The following is a 25,806-nucleotide window of genomic DNA, read 5'->3' as shown; positions in this document are numbered from 1 at the left end:
AGTGGTGCCAGAGCCCAAGCGATGCGTAGACGGGAGTCCAACTATCTCGTCGGAACTTCTCGACCTCACGCACCAACTCGGGCTCCTTCCCTGCCAAAGAGGTGACATTCCATGTACCTAGAGCTAGTTTCTTTTGAGGTGGTCAAACCATTTGCTATGGGACAACTTGTATTCATCGTCAAGAATGACATACAGTATGCTTTTGTTCTCCCATTCAACCATGTCAACAGTGTTCAGTTTTCAGGAAACAAAAGATTACCAACATACCTTTGCAACTTGTCTTGTTTTTTCGACATCAACAAGCAATGCTCTGAGTGATAATCTGAGTCCACAAATAGACTGTTTTCGACCACTACATCCGGGTCACTTGGCCGTTTTGGATGGGTTCACTTTCCTGACTCTATAGACCAGAGTTACACAAATGTTTGTATGACTTAAAAGTGACGCATGATGGCTAAAAAGACTTTGAAAGCTTATCGGCCCTCATTAGATGTTTCAAGAAACCGTTATGAAGAGAAGTGTGCTTTGATCGACAATATCGACCCATATGCCTTGGAGAAACACAACTGGAGCACACAAATGTGGGCGTCGGTAACCTATCCAGACATCGTCCACTATCTCCTCTTACAGGGTTCATACTCAGTCGGACTCAAAAAATTTAACGCCTTTTTTGGGCCATTCTTAGAGGCCAACACAAAAAATTTAGGGCTGACACGGAAAAAATTTAGGGCCGACACGAAAAATTTAGGGCCATCGTGGGAAATCAAGAGTAAGGAAAAAAGGACTCACCCAATGGTGCCATCGGCTGTTCTTGCTTCATCAAAGGTTCCAGTACCTCAGTACCTGTGACAGTGATCACCTGTCGCCCCTTGTGGTAGTTCTCATTGATATGACCATTGTCAACGTCTTCACATAACAGTATACAGAAAAACTTATTCTAACTACAATTGCAACTATATACACAAATGTCTTCTACTGATGTCTGTCTCAGCACCCCTACTCTAGCTCTTTGAGCCTACCCAGTGCCTCCTCTATTTGCTGCTGCAGAGTTGCCAAAGAGGCTCTCTTGTCCTTTGCTCTGCCTCTGAGTGGATTGGCCTCGGTGATAAACCTCAGCTTCCTCTTTTCTTCTGCCTGCTCACACAGCCTGTCAGCCTTCTCAATAAGCGTAGATATGTCAGTCTCTATTCTGGCTTTTTTGGCTTTGAGGCAGTAGAGATGAAAAGTGGGCAGCGATGCCAAATGTAGCCAGGTACGAAGTCTTCGTTTCCCCACAGTGGTAGTTTTTAGCAATGTCACTGTCTGGGAACATGACTGCAAACCCTTTCGAATTATTTTCACAAGATTTGTAACTGTTATGGCTGCAGATCACTTTTAAAGTCCACACGATCTCTGCCTTTAACGAGTCCGCCTTCGTGTATTGAACTACGTTCATAGAGCCTGACTTCTGGCTGGTTGAAGTCGATGGCTGGACAACTGTAGGTGCGCATGCACTGCTAGGACCACTGCCTGAAGTTGATGCTTCACTATCTTTATATTTTAGAAACAGATTCATACCAACGGAAGATGAGAGAGAGTCTTCGCCAAATCAGCTTGTCTCCTATTTTTCCGGTGCGACTCAAGCGCTTTGACGGCCATCTTTCCTAGCTGGTAGCTCTGCTTGCACGGATGGCAGTAAAACATGTGCCGATCTTTTGCATCTCGACGAACCGAGGTTCCAGACTCCTTACTTTCAACCCAAACATCTTGAAAAATGCACTTCCCCATGATACAAGTTGGATCGATGAAAGACGTAACGAAAAGCCGACTCACGGAAAAGAACAATGGAATATCGACGACAAGATGGCGACTCGTCAACACGGTGACTTCCATTGACAATTTCCGGCTGTTTTAGACGCCAGACGGATCGCTATTTTTTTTTTTTAATAAAAGCTAATTTTTTTCCCTGGGAGAATTTTGGCGGTAGAGGTCCTCCCATTGATTTTTTATAATTTAAGGCCTATTTAGGGACTTGACCGGTTTTCGTGGATTTTAAGCCCCTAAATGCACCTTCGAAAATTTAGGGGTTTTTAGATACTTTTAGAGACACGTGCGAAACCTGAACAAGCGCTCATACCATGGACCAACTAAAGAATTACAAAGCTCCGGAGGCCTACAACTAATTCATCAAGGGTAGGGTTCGTCATGCAGTGGTATCCATTGTAAGAAACATGTCTCACCACACTGCTAAGGTTCGTTTACCGTACAATGTAATTTAAATATGTACACGTGATTATAGTCAGCGTTGTGTTAAATTATGTTGATTATACCGACGAAAGAGGTGTAGATTATTATTTTTGTTTCTGTTACCGAGAGGGAGAGGAAGAAGGAGCGGTTCGACCGGGACGAGTCCCAAGTGGAGCCCGCACCTTTTTCTGCACTTCCAGGGCTACATTTTTAACTCAATTCATGAAACAGCTAGCGGTGCGGTAACTCGTTTTTGCAAACTTATTATAATGAAACAGAAAATTCAGATTTTGTAGACATGCATTGCATTCACACACACACGAGTATTGTGCTTGGCTGCTAGACCGGCTCTGCTAATACGAGACAGCCACAGTTGTTGCAGTTTGGTTGCAAACTGCTCCGTTTTCTCGCACTGGTTCTTGATCACCGCTGGCAGGCGAAAGACACCTGTTTGTGGAACGGATAACATAGCAGTGCACCCCCATTCATATGCCTTTCTGAAATGATTCCTGCTTAGTGACATGTGTTTACGCGAACTCACCAAACCAAGATGGCACCCGAATTCTAAATCAGAGGGTGTGTGACATCAGTCAAAAACAGTCTATGCAAGAGGTATGTGTGACGTGGGAGATAAGAAAAAATTTGGAACGAGGCATTTTGCCATGGTCGACAAAATCGATCAAAGTTCGGCCATTTTTATTCATAAATACTTAGATTTTTGTTTTATAAACCCATCGAACAAGATGTGTATTTTATGGTACCGTTGAACATATATTTTAGTATTTATTTTTACAAGATAACTAGGCTTGAAAATTGACGTTCCATACACTATTAAGATAATAGTAACAATAACGATTCCGAAAATACGTTCCAAAATCAAATACCTTTATTCTCATTATATGCTGTGAATACAATGAAATGACGTGTGCTACTCCACAAAGTGCAATAGAATACAGTAAAAACCAAAGAACGTCTTAGGTAAGAAACAATAGATAAAAACATCAAGGCACAGTTATTGCTAAAATAAATAAATGCAAAAAAGTGCCGTTGCATAATATTCCATTACAGTACTGTGATGGTCAGTGGTTTTGAGTTCAAGGAGTTGATGGCTCTGGGGAAAAAGCTGTCTTGAATCTGGCTGTCCGTGTTTTGTAGGATTTGGTTTTTGGAGTTTTGATTTGCGTTCTTTTTTCCCCCGCCACATTTCAAATATTATGATCAGATATTGTAGTCCCCACTACTTACGAGTTGGTAGCGGAAAGAAGAACTTCACTGTACGCTTGATCTCTGCTACACGATCGAAAACGGGTCTCTTTGTTTGTTAATTAGTTAGTAAGCTAAGCTAACGCGAGAAGCTTCAACATGCGCGAGACGACTCCAGACGGACACGAAGATTACATGAAATATGTTTAGGTAAAGGTAAAGTAGGGGCGTACCACGTCAATCATTCATAACATTTGGTCCAAATTTAGCAATACTTACTGAAGTAAGATGGAACCTTTTCCCGCATGGCCAGAAGTAAAAAGAGATGTATTACCCGTCATCCTTTACGGCGCAGCTTCCGATTCGTCTTCTTTTCAATGTTTTATGAAAGGGGATTACCGCCACCTATTGCTCTGGAGTGTGACTCAGTGCGTCTTCAACCTCCATCCATACAGTTTCTGAGCCACTTATCCTCACATGGGTCGCGGGAGCGCTGGATCCTACCCCAGCTATCTTCAGGCAGGAAGCGGGGTACACCCTGAACTGGTCGCCAGCCAATCGCAGGGCACATGGACACAAACAACAGTCACACTTAAAATCACACCTATGGGCAATTCAGAGTGTCAAATTAATGGTGCATGTTTTTGGGATGTGGGAGAAAACCGGAGTGCCCAGAGAAAACTCACGCAGGTATGTGGAGGAGGTGCAAACTCCATACAGGCGAGGTTGAGAACTGTGAGGCTGACAGTTAAACCAGTGATTCGACATTTTAATCACATGCAACCAATGTACATTCCAATTAAGTAAATTCAAAGGACTATTTTTTCAGCGTCCATGCCTTCTCCTGTATTTTAAAATAATAAAATGAGTAATCAAAAAGGAGGTTAGATTTTTTTATCTGTTTGCTAATGTGCTTCTATTTGAATTAAAAAAACATTTATTACAAATATCATCCAACATTTATACATGAACCTTGAAGTGTCTCCAGATGACTACAGTTCAGTTGAGGTATTGTGCCACTGTCGAAAGCAGATAAATAACTGGATGAGCCAAACTTTTCTTCAACTAAATCACAACAATGAGCCAAAATTAATCACAACACTACACTAAATCAGAACAAAACGGAGATAATTGTTTTTGACAATAAAGAAAAGAGAATTTCTGCTAGTAAAGACCTGGACTCTATTTTTAAAAAGCAAAGACCAAGTCCCAAACCTTGGTGTTCTGATTGATTCCGACCTGGCTTTCAAAAATCATACCAAATCAATCACAAAAACTGCCTTCTAGAATCTGAAGAACATATCTAGAGTGAAGGCTTGTATGTGTCAAGCAGACCAGAAAAGCTCATCCATGCTTTTATCTCAAGTAGACTTGACTACTGTTATGGTCTTCTGACCGGACTTACTGTCCTTGTTAATGTTTAGGCACGTTCTGTACTGTGTTGTCATGTCAATTCTGCAGTAAATTGTTCTTTAAACACTATTATTCAAGTCATCGGTTCATGTTGATGTAACTATAAGTTATGTGCCGTAGATTACCAAGCAATGGATACGGTTTTTTTTTCGTTTGTTTTGTTTTGTTTGAGGGGAAAGGGGGGTAATCGAGAAGTGAAATTCCTGCCACTTGGCAGCTGCTGTTCAGTGAATTCCCACAACTAAATCAACACCAAACTTTAATGCACTAGCAAAAAATAATAAAAAAAAGATAAACGAACGTTTGTCTTAAATAAACGTTTCAAGACCGTCTTGATTGGGTTGTGGGACAGAGTTCATGTCTGGGTCAGGGAACGGCTTTTTGGTAAAGTGTTGTTATACATTGATAATGCTGTGGATTGACTTCCTGTGAGTGCTTTTTCTTATTGCAGGACCCCTGGAGTCGAAAGATGAGCTTTTATTTTGAAGGGGCAGCAGCGGTGATCTGTTGCCTTAAATATTTGTGGCGCAAAATATCAGAGGCAACAGGTTTCCTTTTTCATCTCGCCATGCGGTTGGAGACTCGATCGGTTATCGTAAGTTTTCCTGAATTTGGACCGAATGTTGTGAATCCTCGACCCTGGACGCCCCTCATCACTATTTTGATGACCCAAAACACCATTCAGTTAAGCTTCACGTCCGGTTGGAGTCGTCTCGTGCACGTTGAAGCTTCTCGTCATAGCTTAGTTTGCTAACAAAGAGACACGTTTGTGATCAACACTTCTCTCAGCAGAAATTAAGCCTGAAATAAAGTAGGGGCAAGGAACTGTACTTTAACCCTCTTCTTCTTTCCGCCACCGACTGGTGAGAATTGACAAGACAAGTGTGCATAACCCTAGAGAACCCATGGGGTCACATATGACCCATTGTAATGAAGGGCTCACAACGCACCACAGTTACTTTTTACCCTTAAAGCCCACCGTCTCACATGTGTCTGCAATAAATGCCTATTTATTTCGTCCACTGGGTCTTATGTGAAATTATTCAAACCGGAAGTAAATTAGTATTTTTTTCCCCCAAATGTGACGTTTTTTTGTTCCTTTAACGCTTATTGATTAATTTGGTTAGTACATACAATTTTAAAATATGATTTGTATGTCTTCGGTTCTCTAGGGTTAAAAATACACACCAACAACTAAATTCTTTCGGGTTTGTCTGAGAGGAAAATGTTCTCGATTGTCTGAGTTGTTCATTTTTGTTACTACCGTTTTCTGACGGCGTGGTGGACGACTGGTTAGCGCGTTTCCACATAGTTCTGAGCACCGGCGTTCAAATACCTTCCTTGCCCGTGTAGCGTTTGCATGTTCTCCTCGTGCCTGTGTATACTTTCTCCTAAAAACTAGGTTTAACACGATAAGCAAATTAAAAAAAGATAAACAAAACGATCCCATCACAAGATGAAGCAATGACTACATTTAAATGACCTGTTCATTTACTATTTACACTTGTGGACTTAATTGCTTAAAAATACATGTATATTTACACAAAATAATGCATCTTTGTTCATTTATTTATGCCAGTGAGGTAAGGTTACCGACAGAACTAATTTGTGGTCTTATATTTAATAGTTAAGCCATCTACTTATAATATTCTTGTATGTTGATGTGTTGTGAGATTTTTCAATTGTAAAATATGTGCCTTGACTCAAAAAGGTTTGAATGTGCTATTCTCTATTCTTGAGGTAAAATCAAGATTACAACAAGACAGAAATAATGGGTGCTAACCTACTGTAATCAAATGACTTTATTGTAATTACGTCTCTTCCCCACACCGAAACTTGAGACATGACTGGACAGAAAGGCAGCATTTTTAAACTACCACCAAAAAGAACGATAGCAATAGTTTGCCAGCCTACGTAAAATTTTGTTGCCTGCTTGCGAGCCATATCGTTTTAATAGTACATGAACATACCTTAAGCAAGACTTACACGAATGTGCTCCTCTGTCCTCAGCAACGATGGCCACCAACATGTTTTTTTTCTCCCTTTTTCTTATCCAGTCAGATCGATCCACTGTCACCCCCATGGTACGAGTCACATTTGAGTCGACAAGGTAATGCCCAACGATGGTAAAAAAACAGATGTAAGTGGTATTGGAATACCTGATTTATTGCAGTAGTCTCACAGTGTAGTTGCGAAAGAGAAAATTTGTCTTGTCTGATTCGCAGAATATGTGTCATCTGTCAATCACCTCGTCTTTTTTTTTAACGTTAGCTGTCAGATATTTACAGTACAAAATCAAAAGATACAAAAAAAACTATACAAGAGACTTTATGATGATTTATTCGGTTTTGGTGTCAGAATTCACAGAACTGATCAATGACGTTATTGTTTTAAAACATTTCTGATACCTCGCTCAGGAGTTCGGTATCAAATTTTAATAGGTTCGTCGGAGATAGGCACTCAGAAATGAAGACAAGACACACTTCTGGCTACCAACAATTGGCACTTTATTGGTCCCACACAAAAATGGTAACACAAGCACAAGCACAAATCACGTGGTATGAAGCTAAGTAATATCCAACCAGCTCTTAGAAGAATATCCAGCTCTTACCGTGCGCCAATAGGAGGGAGAGCCAACACTCCAGGTAGAGCAGCTTCAATACCGGCTGGGCGTCCGTACGCAACCCGCAGCAGACTCTACCGAGAGTATCCAAAGTCCTCCTCTTATACTCTAAGCGTGTGCGGAAGGAGGGGTGAGTGGCCAATTCATCCCACCTGACGCCACACTATTCTTTGTTACCAACAGATGGCGTTGCACGACCTCATATGTTATGTTGAAACATCCTTTTATGATTTCGCTGGTTATACAGAGCTATTGCGAACATCTTTTAGGTTATACAAAGCTATTGCGAACATATACGAAGCTATTGCGAAACATCTTTTAATTATGGAAAAACAACACAATAAAATTATTCTTACTTCAGTTATTAATAGATACTTTTCACTGATGTCACGCCGACCACGTGTTTGTTTGTTTGTTTGTTTTGGACGACAAGATCGTGACTTCATATACTGGCTAGGAAGCGATAAATGTATCTTTGACAAACACTGTAACCAGAGGTGATTGAGGCACTTGTGCTGGCTATCACCCACTTTAAAAAGTACAGTTGAACTCACATCTACGTTATTCAATAACATGACAGCAAGATCATAACATGGTGTCAGAGTGACAGAAGTATAACTACAGACTCATGGGAAAGAAAGAAAAACGAACTTGGGGGGGAAAAAAAAACAACAATGATGACGAGAAGGTGTTCTCTGTTCCAACTCATCCAATTTACCAGATTTGTGGCGGAGATTCAAGCAACATGCTGAACTCATGTTCACGGGACTTCTTAAAAACAGAGGTGGAGAGGAAAAGTGCAGTTTCCTCCAGCTGTGGATCGGCGAAAAAAGATCTGATTTCAGCAATAGGTGGACACTGACCGGGGACGAAGATAAGTTGCTAAAAATGTATTACAAAAAATTCTCTGATTACCTCACTCCAAAAGCAAACCCCATACTTGATAGTTATAAGTTTAACGAGAAGGCGCAATGTAACTGAGTTATTTGAGCACTTTGTGACAGAACTCAAGCTGTTGCTTAAAGAAAGTACTAACAAACAGCAATGAGATGGTCAGAGACCGCATTCTTTTTGCTACCGACTCACTGACTGTGCGCAAAAAGTTACTCAGCCGGGGTCCTAAGCTCACGCTCGAAAAAAGCGATCGGCATAGTCCACTCTCTCAAGTTAGCAAAAGTGCATGTTAAAGGCTTTGGCGAGCGACAGCCACGAGGTTCACCTTATTCACCGCAAACCTGTAAAGCAAAGTTTCACTGCAGGTGCTATTAGCCATATTGATAGCCCAAAGACCTCCGTAAAAATATGTAACAAGTGTGGATGATACCACAGTAAATTAGCTGAATGCCCACCAAAAGGTAAACAATGCCTGAAGTGTCAGACACCTTTTTCAGTCTGTTCTTACAACCATAAGCCACATAATGAAATACCATGATGAAAAGGTCTTAAGACGCTTCTAAGCAAGCCAATATTCACAAAAAGATCACTAAAACACGTGAGTTGTATGGCCTGGGATTGGATTGCAACCAGTTCAGGTGTACCCTGCTTCCTGCCTGTTGACAGTTGGGAGAGGCTCCAGCACTCCCCGGGTCCCTCGTAAGGATAAGCAGCAAAGAAAATGGATGGATGGATTCCAAGTGCTTTTGTTGAATAATGTCGGTTTCATCAGAAACTGTCTCTCCCAGAGGAGAACAAAAAAAAGCTTTATCTCTATCTTTTTAGGTTTCCTTTTATTGACTTGTTGGTGCATTGCCATTTTTACTAATGTACTGTTTAACACACAATGTCAAAATCTGAATCTTGATACAATTAAGGTGTCCGATTTTCACTTGGTGTTCTCATCCCTCTTATGCAGCGTGGAAAGTGTTGTGAAAATGTGTGCAAGAAGGTCTGGAGAGTACAAGGAAGAAATTCGTGGACCAAAAAAGGAGGAGAAGCCAAAGCGTCAACTTCTGGACGCAGTGTTCAATTTGCAGCCTCGGATTGTCCTACGCAGAGCAGGTTGGTTCACTTGTTGCATGCACTCTAATTTGAATGATATTCTTCTTTACGGGCCCCATTTGATTATGCATTTTACGTAACATATTATTCACATCCAGCCCTGTGACTGACTGGCGACCAGTTCAGGGCGAAGTCCGCCGTTTGCCCGAAGTCTACTGGGATAGGCTCCGGCACTCCCTTGACCCTTGTGAGTTTAAGCGGTTAAGAAAATGGATGGAGAGATGTATATATCTGCATGCGTGCGTATGTGTCCTGTTCAGTTGTTACAGTAGATCAAGCAGAATAGGAATCAGCATTCCTTATATGCCAGAACAATTTTACTGTCACAGTGGAGTTTTTGAACTTCCTCTGTGATTTCTTCCTATTTTAAATGAGGTTTTATTGAGCATCAGTCGATCAGTCGACCAGAATTTCCAGTGGAGTGAGAGGAAAAATAATAAAAAGTACTAAGTGTAAACAGAATGACAATAGTAAATCATTCCATACATGCAACAAAGAAACATTCAATATGGATGTTGCATGAGACTGAAGTGCTCCACTCTGTGAAGAAAAAACAGGACAATAGAGGACAGGAGAAGAAGGATGCAAGACTAGGATCGTGAACAGGCCTATACAACTGGAATGTGGTAGGGCTGACTAAGCAAATTGGCGAAGTCTATAGAACAAGAATATAAGTGAGGTGGTAAATAAGCTCTTCATGTCAGAATCCCAGGGGTGTGAGCCTCTGGACGCATGTAAGTCAATTCAAACCATTGTCTATGCAAAAAGACTGACAGAAATGTCCTGTGATTGCTGTGATTTCAACAGGTAGGATGAAAACCCTAGCTTATTAATCGAGGACAGGGCCAGGACCAGGGGTCCACTCCAGAGGAATCATAGGGCAGGACACAATCCATGCCAAGGGACTTTGGGTGGATCCCTGGTGCCCCAACAACTTGGCAGCGCAGCTATATTGCATGCACAGCTTGCATGCATACATACATCCATCCTCTGACCCACTTATTTTCCACGAGGGTCACGAAGTGCTGGAGCACAGAGTGCGCACTATCACCGGAGAGGAAAACAGATCCAGTGCAGTGGCCTACAGCCTGACTTGTATTTTTTTTTTTTTTTTTTTTTTAATTACGGTAGCACCTGCCTCTCACAAAGAGCTGCTGCTTGGCCACACCAGGCCACACAATCTACTTCCTAGTTTACCTGACACCGCCCCCCTCCATTTTAAAGGGGTACACTCATAATGTGAATCATAGAAGAAAAAGTGGTGAAACAGGATGAGATTTTCTTTTTTTTGTTTTTCTTTGAGTGAGAGATGTCTGGTCTGAAGCCAAAGTGGAAAGTGCAGGATGAGATGTTGTGTAATGTTGAAATTCAACCTTGGCACAGCCTGATTGAGGATGAAAGCAGACGATATATTGCCCAAAAAGCTAATTCTGTATTTTAAATATAGGAGGCAACATAACATTAACCTTAAAACAGTTTTGGAGCATCATTCAGCTTTCAACATGCATTGCCAAAGATATTCTGGGATGTAACACAAATAATTCAGTTTTACACCAAGAAAAAAAGACGGGGATATCATTGCGGGTTAAAAAAAAAAAAAAAGTTGGAAGCTACATTTGCAATTTATAGTTAATAGTTGGCTTGGTATGTATTTGTATTGTAATGTATTTTTTTGTTCGTTAACATTTTCAGTGTAAGTTTGCAAAAACACAAAATTGTTCTTAAAAATGTTCTGATGGCAATGCAATCTTAATCTTTAAATGAGGCATGTAACTTCAATGGATGACACTGATTGACCGCAGTCCATACGTCTGTTAGTCATAGTGGTCAAAAGGAGCGCTCACGGCCTTAGTGTGTTTGCTCAGACACATAAGAAATTAAAGGGAACATTGGTTGCCAGCCAACGGCAGGGCACACGGAGACAGACAGCTGTTGTACTCACAATCACACTTTGAGGCAATTTAGATGGTCCAATGAATGCATATTTTTGGGATGTGGGAGAAAACCGTTGTGCCCAGACAAAACCCGCACAGGGAGAACATGCAAACACAAGAGAGGTGGGGCCAAGATTGAACCTCAGCCCTCAGAACTGTGAGGCCAATGCAATACAGCTGCACAACTGTGCCACTGAATGGCATACATAATTTTCTTTTTAATCTAATTTATGATCTGCTTTACTCGGGCTAGCCATAGTCATCCATCGGGCCGAATGTGGCCCATGCCTTGGAGAATGCCCAGGTCTAAGTGAAACTCTACTCACACTGGCCACTCATGTGCCTGAGGAGCATGTGCAACATTTGCACATTTGACATTGTCCCAAATTATTGCACTACTAATCACTTTAAAGTGCATCCATTTCTTGATTTCTCAGTGCACTTTGCACAATGGTCTTTGCAATGGACGATTTTTCATTGAGTCATTTCCCACTCGTGTCATCGCTGAAGGACTGCATCTTTTTGTACAATTGTCCCAAAAAAGCGGCATGACCACGTTACTGCCAAACTTTTATTGGTCAGTGGCTATTATTTTATTTTATTTTTTTTTTTTTTTTTTACCCCTTCCCTCATTGTCTCAAAAGTACTTTTGTCAATTGACTGTCTTGTTGCAATTGAGTGGCTCCTACTAGCAGAGACAAATTCCTTGTGTGTTCTTCACATACCTGGAAAATAAACATGATTCAGGTTGTGTACAAAAGAAAACTAAATAATTTGGTGGGAGAGTAGGGAAGGAAGTTATTTGTTGTGGTTTTCCTGTATGTTTTGAGTGCATTGATAGAAGGTCCGATGCCCGGATGTGTTTTTCTTCCCATGACAGAAACAGGAAGTTGTTTTCTTGGGTAATGGTGAAGGAGTGAAGAACTAAAACAAAGATACACAAAGACAATTGACCCCTCCGTACAGGGCACTTAACCACGCCTCCTGAAGTGACATCACGCCACGTGCGCTCACATAAGACAAACAGTAAAAATGGCAAATACAATACAATACATTCTGAACTGAGACAGACTCCATGCTTCTGATTTCATTCAAATCAACGATATATTATAGATTCTAGATAAAATACATTCTTAACTGAGAGAGACGCCATGCTTCTGATTTCATTCAATCATTCATACGTAGCAATGTTATGCTAGCGGAGTACGTCTCATTCATTTATACGAGACTTGTATTAAAAATCAAATACAGGGCATATCTTCGTGCAAACAGTATGGTTAAGCTTCGGTCGCGAGCCAGCAAGAAATCAATACGTTTGTGCAGTCCGATCATCGCTAAATATCGCTCAACAAAGAATAAGTGTGTCAATCGTTCACACACAGCAATGTTATGCTAGCGGAGAACGTCTCATTCATTTATACGAGACTTGTATTAAAAATCAAATTTAGGGCATATCTTCGTGAAAACACAGTCTGGTTAACTTTTGGCCGCGAGCCAGCAAGAAATCAATACGTTTGTGCAGTCCGATCATCGCTAAATATCGCTCAACAAAGAATAAGTGTGTCAATCGTTCACACGCAGCAATGTTATGCTAGCGGAGAACGTCTCATTCATTTATACGAGACTTGTATTAAAAATCAAATTTAGGGCATATCTTCGTGGAAACACAGTCTGGTTAAGCTTCGGTCGCGAGCCAGCAAGAAATCAATACGTTTGTGCAGTCCGATCATCGCTAAATATCGCTCAACAAAGAATAAGTGTGTCAATCGTTCACACGCAGCAATGTTATGCTAGCGGAGAAGGTCTCATTCATTTATACAAGACTTGTATTAAAAATCAAATTTAGGGCATATCTTCGTGCAAACACAGTCTGGTTAACTTTTGGCCGCGAGCCAGCAAGAAATCAATACGTTTGTGCAGTCCGATCATCGCTAAATATCGCTCAACAAAGAATAAGTGTGTCAATCGTTCACACGCAGCAATGTTATGCTAGCGGAGAAGGTCTCATTCATTTATACAAGACTTGTATTAAAAATCAAATTTAGGGCATATCTTCGTGCAAACACAGTCTGGTTAAGCTTCGGTCGCGAGCCAGCAAGAAATCAATACGTTTGTGCAGTCCGATCATCGCGAAATATCGCTCAACAAAGAATAACTGTGTCAATAGTTCACAAGCAGCAATGTTATGCTAGCGGAGAACGTCTCATTCATTTATACGAGACGTGTATTAAAAATCTAATTTAGGGCATATCTTCGTGCAAACATTGTCTGGTTAACTTTCGGCCGCGAGCCAGCAAGAAATCAATACGTTTGTGCAGTCCGATCATCGCTAAATATCGCTCAACAAAGAATAACTGTGTCAATCGTTCACACGTAGCAGTTTTATGCTCGTGGAGAACATCTTATTCATTTATACGAGACGTGTATTGAAAATCAAATATAAGGCATACCTTCGTGCAAACATATCTGTTCCGGTTGATATTAGATGGATTTAGTTGATGATGCGGTCTTTCACAAAGTTTGATCCATCAAATGCATTTTTCGTACTGGGTCTTCGGTTTTGGAAAGGGTACGAATCGAACTCCACCAACTAGCCTTTCAGGATACCTGTCGTCACTATTACAAAGTCCGTGACTACACCTCTTAACCATATTTTTTGTTAAATAACCCAAATACTTGATAAAACGCTAACAAAACCTATACTGGATCATGCAATGCTGACTGAGAAAATGGCGGGAGCAAAAACAGGCTTTGGTCTATGCAGATCTCTGGCCTCTGGTCAGTGACGCGGATTGCGCAATATCCACGGAGGGGTCAATTGTTTAAGATAAAGGAAAGAACTGTTATTAAATGATTATAGTGTTGGTTGAGATGGGAGACAAGAAAGGAGAGAAGTCCTCATGTTGGTCATAGGAATGGCAGATATTCAAGTCCATTTGGTAATGTGAGTATGCAACGGTATATGCCAGCAATGTAAAGTCTTATACCAACTTAAACAAAGCGATGAAATTGGAGCAAGATTTTTTTTTTTCTTTCCCCCGAAAACTGGTCAAATTGGAGGTGGGCAGATCCTGCCCGAGAGTGACTTTACAGAAAGTATGAGTATACTCAGCTGGTAAAGCGTTGGCCTCACAGTTCTGAGGTCCCGGGTTTAATCCCGGACCCACCTGTGTGGAGTTTCAATGTTCTCCCTGTGTGGTGTGTGGGTTACCTCCGGGCACTCTGGTTTCCTTCCACATTCCAAAAACATCCAACATTAATTGGACACTCTAAATTGCCCCAAGGTGTGATTGTGAGTGCGGCTGTTTGTCTCTGTGCTCTGCGACTGGCTGGCAACCAGTTCAGGGTGTATCCCGGCTCCTGCCTGTTGACAGCTGGGATAGGCTCCAGCACTCCCCGTGATCCCCATGAGGATAAGCGGTAAAGAAAATGAATGGATGGATGAGTTAATACTGCCACTTGAGTAATTTTTTTTTCTACCCTAGCTATGCAGTGAATATGCCACTGATGTTGCAAAAAGAATGCCCGATTTTGCCGATGAAAAGGGGGCAAGTTTTCAAGTACAATTAAAGATTGACTAAACTGATTGATGGTGTTGAACAACGTTCCCTCTAATTTTTTATGTCTGAGCAAACTAAGGCCGTGAGTGCACCCTTGGACCACCGTGAGCAATATCAGATGTATGCACTGTGGTCAGATCAGTGTCATCCATTGAAGTTACATGCCTTATTCAAAGTATTTACATTCCCATCAGAGTATTTTTTTTAAGAACAATCTCGTGTTTTTGCAAACTTACAATGAAAATGTCAACAAATGAAAAAATACATTACTAACCAAACCAAGCCAACTGTAAATTTGAAATGTCGTTTGAAATGTTTAATTTTTTTATTTTAACAGTAAAAACATCCCAGTCTGTTTTTCTTGGTGTAAAACTGAATTATTGCTTGCAGAATATCTCTAGCAATGCATGTTGAAAGTTGAATGATGCTACCAAACAGTTTTAAGATTAATGTATGTTGGAAGGGCATCCGGCGTAAAACTGCCAAACAAATATGCTTTCATCTAAGATGACACACTGTGGTGACCCTTAACAGGACAAGCCGAAAGCAAAAGAAGTTGAGTTCTATTTTTAAAATACAGAATTAGCTTTTTGTGCACTGTATTGTCTGTGCTTTCATCCTCGATCAGGCTGCGCCAAGGTGGAATTTTAACATACACCATTCCATCCTGCACTTTCTACTTTGTCTTCTGACCAGACCTTTCTCACTCAAAAAAAATCTCTTCCAGTTTCACCACTTTTTCTTCATTATTATTATTAGTAGTAGTAGAATTAGTAGTATTATTCACATACTCTGACATTCATTAAAGCAATTACGTTCCTTTTTTTTTTTTTTTTTTTTTTTTTTAACTTTTGCCATAAGCAACATGTCTAACATGTTTTTGCTCTCCATCTAACTAAAGCACCGCTGGTGGGCAGTGTTTGTAATTGAGTGCACACCTTTGAGAGCGGGAGGTGGGCAGTCAGGTAAACAAGGAAGTAGAGTGTGGGGCACGATGTGGCCGAGCAGCAGTTTGTTAGAGACCGCGTGCTGCCGTGGTTGGGGGAAGTCAGGCTTTGATTCACTGCGCTGGATCGGTTTTTATGTGCACTGAGTGTGCCCTACAGGTGGGAAATTGACCCCTCCGTGGATGTTGCGCAATCCGCGTCACTGACCAATCAGAGGCCAGAGATCTGCATAATCTCAGACCATGCCGGCTGGATGGTCCAGTATAGCTTCTGTTGGCGTTTTATCGCGTATTTGGGTTCTTTAACAATAGGTATGGTTAAGAGGTGTAGTCACGGACTTTATAATAGTGACCACAGGTATCCTGAAAGGCTAGTTGGTGGAGTTCAATTCGTACAATTTCCAAAACCCAAGACCCAGTACGAAAAATGTTTTTGATGGATCACACTTTGTGTAAGACCGCATCATCAACTGAATCCATCTAAAATCAACCGGAACAGAAGACTGAGTACGAAAAATATCTTTGATGGATAAAACTTTGAGGAAGACCGCATGATCAACTGAATCCATCAACCGGAACAGATATGTTTGCACGAAGGTAAGCCGTATATTTGATTTTCAATACATGTCTCATATAAATGAATTAGCAGTTCTTCGCTTGCATAATATAGCTACGTGTGAATGATTGTCACACTTCATCTTTGTTGGGCGATATTTTGCGATGATCTGACTGCACAAACGTGTCCCTTTGTTCGCGGCTAATTAGCTAAGCTAAACCGGACAAGCAGTCCTAAAAGCCTTTGACGTGCACCGAGACCCCAAGACTGAAGGAAGGATGTTTGAGGACACTAAAGTAGTGATTGTCGTACTCGGTCGGGACTTACGTAGGTTCGGCACTAATTCAAGAATAATTATTGAGGGGAGCGCGTGATGTTACACAAAGAAAACGAGAGAAACAACTCATAAATCAAGCCTTGCCTTCTTTTCCTTCATAGGGTGGTTCACAAACGGCTATACAGATACATATACAGATTCTGCACACAAGTGTGATATGTAACACGAAAATAGGAAACTGTCAATGACTAATTTGTCTTTGGGTTATAATATATTATATTATGTGGCTTCTCGGTCTTCCTCTGACTCCGGAAAGATCTCGCGCTAATATCAATGGTTTCTCCATCGATATGCATGTAAATACCATTGAAATACCCCTCGCTGAAATACTTGAAGCCCTGCTGTTTGCTTTTCAACGATATTTCACTGTTAGCTAAGAATGCGAGTGAAAAATCAGCCAGTAAATCGGACAGTTCCGCTCTATTCCTTTCTTGCTGCGCCGATATTTTTCCTAATTGTTTGTCTGACATCAGCGCACGTGGCGTGACGTCACTTCAGGAAGCGTGGTTAAGTGCCCTGTACGGAGGGGTCAATTGCGCAGGCGCGCAGGCGCGCAGCTTAGAGGGAACATTGGCGTTGAAAATGATTGACAATTTCATTGTCTTGAGCGATAAACAACTTTTTAGATTAATTATGGACCATGTAAAGTCCTTCCCCATTTAAGTTCTGGATTTTTTGTTTTTATTGATGGCTAAAACCGAGCCTCTTTGTCCTGTATCACTACATAAGTAATTTTTTCAGTGGCTATCTGCCACAATTGTGAGGTACTTAGTAATAATAACAGCCCATTTCTTCTACTACAGTGCGCAGTTACATTTGCTGTTAAATATTGCAAAAAAATTAGACCTCACCCCTTTTGTGTTTGTCATATATCTTGCAGATGTCAGTGAAAATCTTCATCCAGAGCAACAGCAGTCAGTGTCATGTCACATCAAAGAGGAAGGTGAAGTGGTTCAACACATCAAAGAGGAAGGTGAAGTGGTTCAACACATCAAAGAGGAGGAGGAAGAGTTTCTACACTTGAAAGAGGAAGAGCAGGAGGAAATCATCCAGGTTCCATCCACTGGTGTCCATTTGAAGAGTGAAGGTGAAGGTCACAGTGAAGCTAGACAAGGGGCAGCACTTCCAAGCAAGAATTCCTTGAGTGATGGAGAGTGCCACAAGCGAGGATTACAAAAAGACGGTCAAGATAATGATGAGGAACAGTCGGAAGGTGGTTTGACATGTCACAATTCCAACAAAACCTGGAAATGTTCTCATTGTAGGAAAGCTTTTGCTACAATGAGCAATTTCAAACGACACGTGAAAATACATACAGGTGAGAAGCCTTTTCGATGCTCAGTTTGTGGTCAAAGATTGTCTCAGAAGGGACACTTAAAATCACACACAAGAACCCACACTGGTGAGAAACCTTTTTCATGCTCAGTTTGTGGTAAAAGATTCACTCAGAAGGGACATTTAATAAGACACACAAGAACACACACCGGTGAGAAACTTTTTTCCTGCTCAGTTTGTGGTCAAAGATTCTCTCAGAAGGAAAACTTAAAAAGCCACATAAGAACCCACACTGGTGTAAAGCCTTTCTCCTGTGCAATTTGTGGTAAAAGATTCTCCATCAAGAACAGTTTAAAAATACACACAAGAACGCACACTGGTGAGAAGCCTTTTTCCTGCGCAGTTTGTGGTCAAAGATTCTCTTGGGAGGGACATTTAAAAAGACACACAAGAACACACACTGGTGAGAAACCATTTTCCTGCTCAATTTGTGGTCAAAGATTCGCTCAGAAGGAAAACTTAAAAAGCCACACAAGAACACACACTGGTGAGAAATGTTTTTCCTGCTTAGTTTGTGGTCAAAGATTTTCTTATAAATATCAGGCTCAGACACACAAGTGTGCTGGTGAGAATAGCAGTGACCAAGAAGGTTTTAATGAATGTGTCAAGATTTAAAAGAGTAGTTACTATGTTACTGACTTGGGTAAAATAACTGTAACTAATAACAATAACTGTTTACAAGCTTAATTTTGAAGGTGAGCGGATTACACTTGACAACACAATGTAAAATAAGACTAATTACTAACACTTTATTGGAGAGTGCGTACATTTTCCCATACTTGCTATGCCAGTAGTTTTTCATTTTCAATTTTAAAATGAACCTGTTTGTGAAATACGAACCATGAAGACCCATACTTCCTTTGAGCAATGTATGCATTTTGTCAGTTTTTGTGAGGTTTGTATCAAAGAATTCATTGAGTGGACTCAGACTGTCAGGAAACTTGGACTTTGAGCTGAAATTGTTGCGCATTTGTGATCTTGAATGAAATACACCCCCAAAAACAATGAGGTTGACTTTGTGTATCAAATCTATTTCCCACATTTAAAAGTTATTGAAATGGCTTTTATCAATTGGATAACCTCCAACAAGAAATGCTCACACCTTAAAGCAAAACATGGCCCAAGTAACAAGGCTGATGTGGAAAAACTGCAAAGCTGGTTACTGTGAAGGCTTACAAACTGATAGTGACAAATGAGGAATAAAAAGACAAAGTCCAGGGGTAAAATGAGTTTTCACACAAACAAACAATGAAAATGTTCTCAGTCTGGGAAAACATTTGCTTGTAAAACCAAATACATGAGAAGACACACAGGAGAGAAACCTTTTGCTTCCTCAGTCTTTGGTCAAAGATTCTCTTATTATTAGGCGGCACAGTGATGAGTTGTAAAGCATTGGGCTCACAGTTCTGAGGTACTGGGTTCAATCCCGGACCCGCCTATGTGAAGTTTGCATGTTCTCTCCGTGCCTGGGTGGGTTTTGTCTGGGCACTCCGGTTTCCTCCCACATCCCACAAATATGCAACGGATGGATGGATTAAAAAAAATAATGAATTACAGTGGTACCTCGGTTTTCGAACGTCTTGGTTTTTGTACAAATCGGTTTTCAAAAGAAAATATTGAAATTTTTTTTTTTTGCTTTGGTTTTCAAACGAAAATCGGTATTCGAACATCCCGACCAGCTGACCCGCCACGATTTGTTATTGTGCTTTCAAACCCACCCTTGAAAAAAAACGGACAAGAGCATTAGCGCGCGGCGCAACCACTTGACTCACACATTCCTCTGCGCTGTACTGTAGTGACATTTTTTCTTCAAATTGAGCAACATGACTCCAAAGAAGGCAAGTGGAACTGCTGGTGCTGAAAGTGGTGCGTAAAACTGTCAACTTCAAGAAGGATTTGATAGCCGAGCACGAATCTGGTGTGCGTTTTTCTGAGTTATCAAAGAAGTATGGCATGGCGAAAACGACGATCAACACCACTCTGAAACTTAAGGATGCCCTCAAAGCAATTGATGTTGCTAAAGGAGCAACCGTGTTGACCAAGCAGAGGCCACAGATCTTGGAGAAAGTCGAAAAGTTGCTTCTTACTTTCGGGAAAGAGGAGCAGTGACCCGGGGATAGTAATGGCGAGGAAGGGAGGAGATGTCGTCTGATGAGGCTGAAGATAGGAAGGATGTCTCAAGTGCCGATATTAAAGCTATCTGCGCTAAATGGAATGACATCCAGAATTTTGTAGAACTTCATCACCCGAATAAAGCTGAATGTTGCAGTGCACTGCAAAATTTTAACGTTATGAGCCATTTCAGAAAAGTGGTTACAAGACCGCAGAAAGAAACAGATTCATTCTTTGTGAAAAAGGGGTGAGCCACCCCCACCGAAGACATCTGAAACTGTTTTAAATTGTTTTTTTTCTTGTTCGATTAACCCGAGCTCTAGTTGCATGTTGTTGTTTTTTACGTTACATACTTATAAAAAAACATTTTTCCCCCCTCCCTATTGCTTGTTTAAATTTATTCTGCACTTTTGTTGATTAAAAATAAAAGGTTTACAAGGCTGGGGCCTGAGTTGCTGAAGATACAGCAATGCACTCCCAGCCTAACATACTCTACTAGGCTAAAGCATACATTTTAAGCAAAAACTAAATATATTTCTTAATTGATTTGATAATATAAACTATTCAAACTATACATGTATTTCTACTATTTATTTTATTATCAGGAAAAGTTGAAGAAAATAACTAAAAAGCATTTTTTTAGGCTCGGAATGCATTATTTCATTTTCCATTCATTGTAATAGGAAAATGTGCCTTGGTTTTTGAACGTTTTAGTTTTCAACCAGTCTTCTGGAACACCTTGTGTTCGAGAACCCAGTCACCACTGTACTTGTTATTTTTGTGTTAGCCAAAATGGCAACTCACTGTATTGCTCGATATTGCTCAAACACTTGGGAGGATGGATTCACACTTTTCCAAAAGACCCGGTTCATTGTGAAAAATTGAACACACAGGCAAAACCGGGATTGAACCCAGTACGAGGCTAATGCTTTACCAGCTGAGCCACCGTGCCGCCACATATACAACTATATCATGCGTAATCCTTCCCAAATACAGCGGTGTGGAATTAAAAGCTTACAAAAGACTGGATGCATACAAATACTTCACCCCGGGTTTTGTAAACAAGTTTATGGTCACCTTTATACAAGAAGCTGGATCCTTTGTTCTCACTGCCACTGGAAACATTTTTTTTCACACTTATGTATACACTGTCTTGATTCCAGATTGAAGATAGATCCGCATGTAATAGTTAAAATTTTCATTTTCAAAAGCTGCAAACATGCTGTAATAATGACTACACTTAATTACAAATATATTTGTATGCTAAATCCACAAATATTTGTCATTTAGGTGTAATTTTGAAAAAGCTAATAAAATCAGAAAAATATTTGTTTCATTTTCAGGTTGGTCATTCTCAAGCAATGATTAAGATGCTTCTGAAAGTTTGGGTGATACCAAAACCGGATGATATTATTGTCATCACACTGTACTTGTAAGGCAGGCCTCAGTGAAGTTTGTTCACGTCACAGCAGTTTTGTTTGCCATGGAAGCTTGTGGCAAACTCAAAGATAGTACCACATGTTCACAAACAAGTAGCTTGCTCATTGCTGGATCCAGAATCAACCTGAGCAAATATCCAGTCTGAAAAACTTGGAGCTGTTGATTTTACCAGACCACATAAGAAGATAAAGTCAATGAAACCAAACATCATAAGGAAAACCTCTTCCTCCAGCACCAACAGAACAGGAGAGGAAAACCCTTTACGAGGGCCATCAAGACAGCAAATGTGCCATTATTTCCACAACACCACCATTTTCTGACGCCAATGTGCCAAAATGTCTTTCTTTCATTTGAACATTTCCATTCCTCAGGGACTGACATTCTCTGTACACGAGCTCATTCATATTCATGTCAGTTCCGCAACTTTGCACATGGATGACGTGCTCTCCACTCATTATTATTTTTTCGTGTAGACGTTGAAGTGAATAATGTTATATGTATTTTTCATTTCACTATCTATTTCAGACTGTTTATAGGGATGACACTTGCCCTTTAAGAACCACACCGATCAATCGATACAGAAGTCAACATGAGATTACATAGAAAATGATGAAAACATCTCAACAATTTCAAAGGGTTAAATGTTTTTACCCTGACAGAGTTATTTACTCTCCCTGCATCCGCACCCCTTTGCCCCCGGCTTGTATCTTTAAAGCCAATGTGGTTAAGATGCCCTGACCTAAGTGTGGGTGGCAGTGTTCTGTATTCCCAAAATAGTAGTTAATGTGTTATTCCTTTAAACTGAGATGACCTGTTTTAATGAAACAAGTACATAATATGATAGTTATAAAATTATGTGTGTGTGTGGATAAATATGGTTAATGTTTATTGTAATATTGGAACTATATTTGAGAGTGTTGGAACATTACATTTGATAATATGGTTGTACATATAATTTTTATCTCATCCATCCATCCATTTTCTGAGCCACTTCTCACAAGGTTCAGGGGAGAGCTGGCACCTATCCCAGCTGTCATCAAGCAAGGAACGCCCTGAACTGGTTGCCACTCAGTCGCAGGACAGATATCGACATCATCACTGAGTGGGAATTGATCCCACACTGCTTGCGCCAGTCAGGCATGTGAACCACTACACGATTAGTGACTCTGTGTGTAATATATGTTTACAAATTTAAAAAAATAATTATATAGCGACTAGGCCAAATATGTGAAAAAGCAAACTGTGTTGTGTTCTCACCTTTTTTCTAACAAAAATCTTGCCTGTGAAACTTTTTCAGCACTTGCTGAGACTTTCTTTTCTGGGGTGAGGTGACATGTTTGAACTGGGTTGGAATATAATCTGGGGGTAAGAGGTCATCACTTTTTCTGCAAATTCAAAGAACACAATATATACTATGTTTAAAGCCATTGTTTAAGATCCGATCACATTTGGTAGGGGCTACTTAAAATATCTAAAAACCTATGTAGATCTATATCTGAAAATTATGATAAAAAAATGGTTATTTTCTTTCATCAATAATATTACATCTTGTAATTTTTTTCAGCTAGTGTGTGCTGCACAGTAGGCCACACATCATGATCATGTGATAAGCAAAGTCATTTTCACCAATACAGGTCTACCGTACAGGTATTTTAATATAGTATCACTGTCTTATATTTCCTGAGGATTACATAAAATATAACAAATTCTACCTGCTTTTGTCTCATTGTACTTACTTTCTATAAAGTGATCACTGCAAACACAGCTGGTACTGGGAGGCTGCCAACCTTCCCATTTTATGGTGGCAATCTGCATCTGTTTTCTTTGTGGGTCAGCAGGAAATCTGTCATAAGCAAGGCTGGACCACGGCCAAGAGGGGCATGGCCTGGCCACCGCTCTGGGCGGTGTTACGTTCTGACACCTGTCACCAGCCACAGCTGTTTTCCATATGGATTCTAATTAGACCATGTATTTAGTTTTGGAGTTTTGTCACTGGCCATGCCAATTTGTTGCCTTGTGTCAGTGTGTTGCGTTCACTGGCAGTTGGATTCTCCACCACTGAGAGTAAGTGTAGTGTTGAGTTATCCTCGTCACAGTGATTCTGCGCCCTTTTGTTAATCCCATCCTGTTAAGATTATTAGTTTACCCAATAGTCATCAGACCTTGCTTAACATCTTTTGGATCCTGCCTAGCCTGGAGTATCGGTTCCTCTGCCTTGTTTTGGACTGCTTTTTGGAATGCACTTGTTTCTGAAATAAAACCACATCTAACATCTTGTCCTTGTCTTGGAGTTCTGCATTTAGGTTTGCCCCCGCACCGTTGGTTCATGACAGAATGAACTGGCCAGAACAGGACCCAGCAGGAAAGGCGAGAGATCACTGGGCCCAGCGATCCGAGGATCCCGAGGCCTTCTATCATAAAATTAAGGTGGAAATAGAGTGGCAGAGGGCTGAACCTGCGGTCCTCACTGACCAGGTTCAAAGGGAATTAGATTACCAGCCAAGCTACTCCCATGTCGTGGTCACGACTGACCCCCTCTGAGCCACGCCCCACATCACGGTAACCACAGACTCCCTGCTGACCCACGCTCACGCCACGGTAGCAACTGACCTGCTACCGAGCCAAGCCAACATTGCGGTGGCGCCTGACCCACTGCCGAGCCAAGTCCACATCGCAGTAGCCACAGACTCGCTGCTGCCCCAAGCTCATGTCACTGTGCCGACTGATTTCCTGATGGACCACGCTCACGCCGCAGTAGAAACACTCCCGCTACCAAGCCAAGCCCACGTTGCGGTGGCGACAGACTTCCTGGCAAACCACGCTCACCCCACAGTAGCTACCGACCCGTTTCCGAACCTAGCTCACGTCGCAGGTGGCAACAGACCCTCCGTCGTGCCGCACCCACATTGCGGTGGCGACAGAGTGCCACTTCCGGGTGATCGTCAAAGTAAAATGCCGGACTTGGACAAGACAAGCCTGCCATAGCGCCTCCAGTGTGTGTTTTCCAAAAAGACAAAACTCAGAAGCAATCTGCAAAGTGCTCAAGTGCAGAGGATTCAGATGAAGACAAGATAAACTACTTTCCTCCAGTAAAAAGGGAGAGAACTTTATCATTCCTGTCGCTCCATTCTGTTCTCGAGAACAATATATTCATTCCCCCCAATTTCTGCCAGTTTCCTACTGGGAACTCTGACTCTGAGCCAGAGGAACTCCAAATGCTAGGAGGTGGTTCCTGCTTTGGCTTTGGGTTCCTCCTCGAGGACTGAATTGCCATGTGGGAACCCTGGTGCTTGACGTCCTGGCCGACCTCCTGAGCTGCTCGACCGAGTGACTGACTGATACCTCGCTTTGGGTGGCTTGGACGGCCACCTAACAGACTGGGGTTGCGGTGTTAACCCTAACCGTGCCTGCGTGGGTTTTCCCCGGGCACTCCGGTTTCCTCCCACATCCCAAAAACATGGAACATTAATTGGACATTCTAAATTGTCCCTCGTTATGATTATGAGTGTGACTGTTGTCTGTCTTCATGTGCCCTGCAATTGGCTGCCCACCACTTCAGGGTGTACGCCGCCTCCTGCCCGTTGACAGCTGGGAAAGGGTCCAGCACACCTGCGACCCTCATAAGGATAAGCGGCAAAAAAGATGGATGGATATATATATTTACTTTATTTTTGCAGACTGCACGATTTATCACTTAAACTGCTCCCTTTCCACAATTGACATTGTTAACACACTTATCTATAAAGATTTCACATCTTGCACGTCTTAAGGAATAATTCCTATAAACAGAAATGTCTTGTTCTCTGTTCTGTATGTCATACCAGGGCAGCACCGACTGCTAGAAAAAAATTCCTTGTGTGTTGTACACACTTGGCCATTCAAGATTATTCTGATTCTAATTCAAAAAGTCTTCAATACAGCGGGACCGTGATAAGGGATCCATGATATATTTGACGGTGGATGGTTACTTTCCACCACTGGGGTAAAATTTCCAGACTGAAGTCTGAAATCACGTGGTTTGATCAAATGCAACACGGTAAATAAGATACCTAGGAGTCAAACCTAGAATTATCTGATCTATAATGGGATATGTTATCCATTAGCTTCAGAATGGCTTCAAACC

The 25,806-nt window shown here is 41.2% G+C and overlaps 2 protein-coding genes across 5 annotated transcripts in view; one reads left to right on the top strand and one right to left on the bottom strand.

Moving 5' to 3' along the window:
• LOC133493453 (gastrula zinc finger protein xFG20-1-like) overlaps positions 1–3,893 on the bottom strand; it is a 16,906-nt gene extending 13,013 nt beyond the window's left edge. Inside the window, exon 1 of one of the 4 annotated variants that reach the window (XM_061806809.1) lies at positions 3,709–3,893. In XM_061806809.1, coding sequence (XP_061662793.1) covers positions 3,709–3,770 — 62 coding nt within the window. In that variant the 5' untranslated portion in view covers positions 3,771–3,893. The other 3 variants (XM_061806813.1, XM_061806810.1, XM_061806812.1) reach the window with 3 other exon arrangements.
• A 1,503-nt stretch (positions 3,894–5,396) lies between these two features.
• Positions 5,397–25,436, top strand: LOC133493834 (uncharacterized). The gene is made up of 6 exons (XM_061807736.1): positions 5,397–5,526; positions 6,900–6,952; positions 8,187–8,355; positions 9,318–9,463; positions 17,677–18,114; positions 21,587–25,436. Exons 1-6 carry the CDS (start codon positions 5,411–5,413, stop codon positions 21,610–21,612), a joined length of 948 nt encoding a protein of 315 aa, XP_061663720.1. The 5' UTR covers positions 5,397–5,410; the 3' UTR covers positions 21,613–25,436.
• Positions 25,437–25,806: the final 370 nt, after the last annotated feature.

The sequence above is a fragment of the Syngnathoides biaculeatus genome, chromosome 20 (assembly GCF_019802595.1).
Source record: "Syngnathoides biaculeatus isolate LvHL_M chromosome 20, ASM1980259v1, whole genome shotgun sequence".
In the NCBI taxonomy this organism is placed as follows: Eukaryota; Metazoa; Chordata; class Actinopteri; order Syngnathiformes; family Syngnathidae; genus Syngnathoides; species Syngnathoides biaculeatus.
The sequence above is the reverse complement of the archived record's forward strand: the minus strand, read 5'-3'. Positions and strand labels throughout refer to the sequence as shown.

Coding starts and splice junctions, on each gene's coding strand:
- LOC133493834 (XM_061807736.1), top strand. CDS start 5,411: ATGCGGTTGGAGACTCGATCGGTTATCGTAAGTTTTCCTGAATTTGGA. Junction 5,527..6,899: donor ATGACCCAAAACACCATTCA/GTTAAGCTTCAC, acceptor TTTCTTATCCAG/TCAGATCGATCCACTGTCAC. Junction 18,115..21,586: donor ACACGTGAAAATACATACAG/GTGAGAAGCCTT, acceptor TTTCATTTTCAG/GTTGGTCATTCTCAAGCAAT.